At 36.4% G+C, this 6,640-nt stretch overlaps 1 protein-coding gene across 1 annotated transcript; it reads right to left on the bottom strand.

Moving 5' to 3' along the window:
• Nucleotides 1-2,451: 2,451 nt before the first annotated feature.
• Nucleotides 2,452-6,422, bottom strand: LOC147621457 (putative glucuronosyltransferase PGSIP8). The gene is made up of 5 exons (XM_086824567.1): nt 5,702-6,422; nt 4,471-4,726; nt 3,926-4,130; nt 3,409-3,556; nt 2,452-3,084 (listed from the first exon to the last, which is right to left on the bottom strand). Exons 1-5 carry the CDS (start codon nt 6,091-6,093, stop codon nt 2,496-2,498), a joined length of 1,590 nt encoding a protein of 529 aa, XP_086680693.1. The 5' UTR covers nt 6,094-6,422; the 3' UTR covers nt 2,452-2,495.
• Between the last annotated feature and the right edge of the window lie 218 nt (nt 6,423-6,640).

Here is a 6,640-nt window from a genome sequence, read left to right as displayed (position 1 = left end):
GGTATTGGAGCCCACAGGCGCGTAGCTGAGTTGGTAGAACAATTGGGTTCCATTGCGAGGACCCAGGTTCGATGCCATCAAGCTGCGCGACGAGGGTGTGTGTTGTGAACCAATGGATAATCCACCTTCCCACCACTAACACAAAAAAAGGTAGGTATTGGACACTTTTTTTCATTGGCCATCCATGTGGCTTTTTTTTCAAGACACAAGAATCATCTTGTCAATTTTAGGGTAAAATTTTAAAAATGAATGAAAAAGAGTAAAAAGGGTCAGACGATTTGAGAGACGTTTCTGTATTGCACATCTAGCAAACCCTAAAACGAGTTGTGTGGGTAGATCAAAAACCTAATCAGAGAATCATTTCACAACGTAGTATGGGAACCTGGTTATTTACAAAAACGGTAGGTATTGACCACTTATATATAAACAAAGCCACATGAACGACCATGCTACGTGGCTTTTTTTTAAGATATGAGAATCACCTAGTTGATATTAGCCTATCAAGCATAAATGAAAACCCAACAAGCATAAATGTGATGTAGAAGCCTAGTTGACTAGCTTGGAAGGTAGTATATAACATGTAGTACAAGTAGTGTAGGGATTTTGTAAGGGTTTTACTAACACGAGTATCATGAAGCAGGTGTGGAGAATGTGAAGAGAAGTGACAAATCCACTTATCACACTCCTTAAACCCACCTTGTTTTCACTGAGCCATGGTTTTTGGTCTCGAACCGTTTAACCTTAGACTATTTTTGAATTATGGTGAATACAGTAAATCCTTTTAACTAAATAATTTTTCTATGGTGCTACATCTTAATTTCTAAAGATGCCTATAACTGTAGGGTAAACATCATCTGCCAAATTTAAATATGGACTCAGATTTTACAAATTCCCTTCAGGTCTAGGTGCTTTCACACATGGGCACACAAAGTCATGCACATATATACACGTGCTCCCATATTACATTTCTAATTTCTCAAGGCATGTGAACCTTAGATCTTTAGGTCAAAATTAATGCTCCTATGTAATTGTTAGTTTTTTCAAGGCTTTTACCCAACTGAGACAATTTCCCATGTGAGTACTCAATTTATTTCACATTTTATCTCACTTGAAAAAGTACAAAATTTTGTCATTTTTAAGCCAAAAATGTTCTATTTTTAATAATTTCTTTGTATACAGGAAGGAGGGATCCTACAATAATATAGTAAAGGTGGAGATAATCAGGTAACATGGCAAGTGCAAAGATCCATTGACATTTGGATTTTAGGTAGATTATAAATTTTAATGGGGAGGAATCTCTTGCCACCTTAGAGAGAATCTAGATGATTGAAAGTGTTTTGTGTAGTCTCACATGCCATCTTTTAATGACCCAAATTTCAAGATCCAAATAGAAATGATCTTAATCTAAGATAGCATTGAAACATGACAAATGATAAATGGCATGGAGGGAGCATTAGAGAATGTACCAATTGGATGTCTTTTGCATGGAACACCAAAGGAATATAAATAAAACTTCTACTAAAGTGCCAATCCAAAACTATATTATTGTAAGATCCCTCCTGCCATCTTTTTAATGACATAAATGTGTAGAGCAACAAAAATTTATTTTTAAAAATATTTTAATAACATACAAGATTATTATTGGTAATATTTAAGGTTATTGGGAAAAAAAAGGTAAATCAAAAGTAGAAAAAATTGGATATTTAAATCAGTAGATAAATCTAGCGATTAATATTGTCACAATCCAACATAACATGCAAAAGTTATGGATTATCCCACATGCTGATTTCCTACAAAGTGTGCATAAAATCTCAGTAAATACCCAAAATATTGATACGCCCTGTCATGCTTACACTTTAGTGTAAGTAACCAACAAAGAGAAAAGACAACCAAAAGATTGAGCCCAAGGTTTCATAGAAGTTCTGCTTAAAAAGTCAGTCTCTGGATCCCCTTCTGAGATGAGACTCATTGCCTACATCTTATTCAATTAATACTCAATTAACAGCTTTCTGAAATTGATGGGAGAAGTAAACGTGCTTTCAAGATTAAGTTAATAGTCATGTTAAAAAACTGGGAAGAAAATGCTTGTTCAAAACCACAATTTCCATGGTGAAAAGGATTTGTGTAATGCTCCTAGGAAGGAGAAATATAACTTAGAGGATCTTTAAGGTTGATGCAGTAGTAAAACAGCCTTCTAACAGGGATTGGGTCCTCAATATAAAAGAGATTATTTACTAAGATTTATAAGTCAATGCCAATATGTAGTTGTATTGGAGGTAGAAAGGGTCATTAAGGTAAAATTCCTGCATATGGGGTTTGAACTTAAGACACCCACTTGCAGGAGAACTGCTGAACTAATACAAATACAAATTCAAATAGCAATAAAGAAGAATGTCATGATAACAGATTTAAAGTGATGGTCCTGCAATAATCACTTCTTTTAATCAATATAGAAGAACAATAACAAACACATTGTGTGCTTCTTCTCTTCAACTTCAATCTGCACAATTTCTTGAGATAGCTTGGGATGCCACCTTAAGTACTGGACTTGATTTACCAGAGACTCTTTCCGAATTTGAACGCTTTCTTGTCGAAATCGCTCTAAGAGACCACCATAGAAAGGGGGTGGAAAAAGCACCAAACCCAAATATGGCCAGCATCCTAATAATGCCATTCTTGTAGAAAGGAAAAGCCATTACAAGTAGGCTCATGAAAATCAAAATCCATGGTGTCATTGTAGGGCCTAGTTCTAACTTAAACATGGTCATTAATGTGATTAGAAGTGAAAAAGAGCCTAATAAGAAGACTCCCCACCCTGCAATGGGATGTGATGTGGTTGGTATCATCCACATGGGGAACAAAAAGCTTGCAGATACACACAAAGATGGTAGTACCCTTGTGAAGAAAGCCATGCACACGGCTTCATGCTTTGTCCAGAACTTTTTGGGTACACATGCTTTGTACATCTGATCTCCATCTTTGTTGAGTGATGGTAATAAGCCTAGCCATGCAGCGCTCGCAAGGACGAGGGCGGCACAATAGAGAAATGATTCAGCTAAAAGAATGTGTGATTCATTTGTATACCTGAGGTACATGAAAATTAAGCATCAATGTGAAAGCTAATTAATTAGTCATAAGACATGATGGAGAAGAGTAAGATTTACAGTAAGCATGAGCATTATATGAAGAAAATAAAGTAAGCATCAATGTAACTAAAGCTCATTAATCATAAGACATAATGGAGAAGAGTAAGATTTACAGTAAGCATGAGCATTAATTTAGCATTACATACAGAAAATAAAGTAACTAGCATTGATTAGTGTGACTAGTCAATACTATAAATGTACCATTAAAGCTATACATGAAATGCTTTCTCAAAGCTCAAAGATATAAGGTGTCAAAGTTTACCCTATGGTTGCTTTTCTTTGATCATGCCATGACAGTCCCAATGGCAAAACTGGCCAAGACCACCAATACCATGGTTTAAGCCAGGAGGCACTAGGAAATGTGATAATGCTGTTAGTACCACATGGCACGCGCCATTTCAACCTTATATCTGAGAGAGAGAGAGAGAAACAAAGGCTCTAAATCAAATTAGAGAATACAACAGAAATATTAATAAAGCTGGATCAACCTGACCTTGGTTTTAAGACAATTAGCCAAGTATGCCTTGAAGAAATGATGTTTATGGAGGGCTTAAGAGGTTGTATAGGAAAAATTCCCATACATAATACACTAATCAGATCATTAATTTATGGATTGAAATGTATGCAAATGGATTATACTCATGATTTGACTAAGCTAAGCAAGTATATAAATATTAAACTAAGCAGCTATATATTATGGTTTGATTAAACTTATAAGCAGGTATCATATCAGATCCTCAGTAACTGCATCACTTGAAAACTAGTGAATATGCACTCACAATAATATGAAGCATCCATTTGGTAGCCGAGAGGAAGCCTGTAGTATCCATTGAGCCTGGTATGGTTGTTACTTGGTGGGTGGAATAAGGGCTCATCAAGCAATTCACTAAAATATGAAGTCAAGAAGCCTTGATCAGCCCCATCTATATTCTCCTTTCCTGTGGACAAATACTTGTACATTTCTCTGTAAACCTTGTTGGATGGCTGCAAGCAAAAAGTTGGTTAAGTCAGCATGATTAGGGCTAAGCCTTGTTTTGATCATACATTATTTGATATTAAGTTCTTCAATGCATAATTTGATTCCCCATGATTAATTCAGTTCTGTTATAGATGCCTAATAATCCACATAAACGATGATCAATCAATTGAGCTGAGTTAATTATCTCATCGGTAGTAATTACATTTAACATATGAAGGCAAAATAAGCATGGGCGATGATGGATTAATAAATGGTCTGCAATTAAGGTGATGATGGATTAGTGAATGGTATGCATAGGAGAGGCTGAATTAAGAGAAAATAAGCATGAGATTAGTGAGCGCTAACCTGGAGGACAAAGAGGCCAGTGTGAAAGATACAAGGGTCAATGAAGACAGCGCAGAACTGCCCACAAAGGAAGAGCTCGTCCGTTTTACGTATGAAAACGTTATCCACGTCCAGCATTACGATCCTCTCATAATCCACCAGCCTCCAAGCGTATATCTTATTCAAGCTGAACTTGAACCTCTGATTGAAATAAGGCTGATCCCTATACGGGCTCGGAATGTTGGGCACCCTCACCACTCTCACTCCCTCGCTTAAACTGCATGATAATTAGCCTTAATTATGCCCTAATTCAACCCACAGACACTAAGGCATGATAATCAATCAAACCCATCATTAAATTAACTCAATTTCTAACCCTAGTAATGCTACTCATGGTGACCGCCCTTTAATTATTTTCTAGCTTTGCATAATAATCTGACCAATACTTCATATGTAGATAATAGACTGTCCTAAATAGCAATTATAATCAAAGTCTAAACAAAAAGTTGTGCCAAATGCAGATCGGGTTTCCTATATAGTGGTAATATGCTATAATTAATATATATAAAAATTTAAGAGCTGCTGTTTCTCTATAAATTATCTACATTGGGTAATTGGGCTTTAATATTCCAAGCAATGTTGTTTGAATTATGTCCTTGGGGTGTTAACTACTAAAAGAGTTTCAAATGAGAGCTACGATATTTCTAACTTCAATGCACAAGCTTGCCATTATGTATGTATGTATGTATGAATGACATTATATATATGTGTGTATGTATGTATGCATGCATGGATGCATGTGTGTATTATTATTATACCAGAAAAATCATAATAATTATGTATGTATGTATTATTATGATATAATAATATTATATATATATAATTATATATATATATATATGTATGTATGTATGTATGTATGTATGTATGCATGCATGTGTGTGTATTATTATTATACCAGAAAAATCATAATTAGAATGGAAATTATATTATATAATTATATATAATGTACGTATGAATGAATGATTATTATTATATAAAGAGAATCACATCTAGAGTGAAAGCAGCAAAAGAAGCTGTGTTTCTGAGAGAGAGAGAGAGAGAGAGAGAAAGAACCTGTGTTTATTATATATATAATGTACGTATGAATGAATGATTATTATTACCAAAAGAGAATCACATCTAGAGTGAAAGCAGCAAAAGAAGCTGTGTTTCTGTGCGAGAGAGAGAGAGAGAGAGAGAATGCAATTACAAGGTTTGAGCCCAGTGATGTGGGACGTCCAGGGAGGCGATCAAGAGGAGGTCTGCATCAACGTGGAGGCGAGCAAGGGACTGCAAGAGCACACGAGCAGCCACATAGAACTCATAGTCCCTTGGAGTCCCCATGTACAGGATCGTCCCATATGCATTCCTGCTTCTTGATGCTGCAGCTGCATGCTGCATTAATTCCACCTTAATCCCCTCCCCTAATCCTCCCTTAATCTCACTACCACCACCCTTCATCCCCTCCTCTAATCCTCCCTTCACCATCCCCACCACCCATATAGAACACACCATCCATCTCCACATCATCGCCTGCACCCCACCATACCTCCATGTGCTTAATCCTCCCATCCCATCATCTCCACTTGCAACAGCCTGCATTTCCTTAATACCCCCTTCTGATAATTGAGATTAACTTCTCATAATCCCCCTGCACCCCTAATTTGCTGCTCTAGTACTGTTTCAAAAAGCTTTGCAGCTAATCAGCTCTGTTTTGAACTAATTCAGGCCCTTCTGCAGCCTCATAAGCTCCCACTGATCATGAGCTGATAATTGGCATCCTTCTCTAATTCTGCAATACAATTTCACTGTTGACTCATGAGACAATTGAGCTCCTCTTGCGATAATCTGCACCATGCTCATGATGACTTGCATAATTTGGTGATAATCTGCACCGGATTTACGAGCAAAGAGGGGCTTAATCTGATGAAAAATTATCAAATAGATGCTAATAGAGCTCGATCAAAGAATGGTTAAGAGCTTATAATTAATAAGCTTGAAGTTAAGCTCGGGCATATATGACTTGTACTCACCTCATGAAAGGCATTTATGAGAGCCTAATTAAGCTGCGCATAACCTTAATCAAAGGAGGAATTATTGGATTAAGAGCGATACGTGTTAAAAAGGCAATTAATTGAGGATTAAAAGA

The sequence above is a fragment of the Cibotium barometz genome, chromosome 30 (assembly GCF_041138505.1).
Source record: "Cibotium barometz isolate CiBa-2024 chromosome 30, ASM4113850v1, whole genome shotgun sequence".
NCBI lineage: Eukaryota > Viridiplantae > Streptophyta > Polypodiopsida > Cyatheales > Cibotiaceae > Cibotium > Cibotium barometz.
This window is presented reverse-complemented; position numbering and strand designations above follow the sequence as displayed.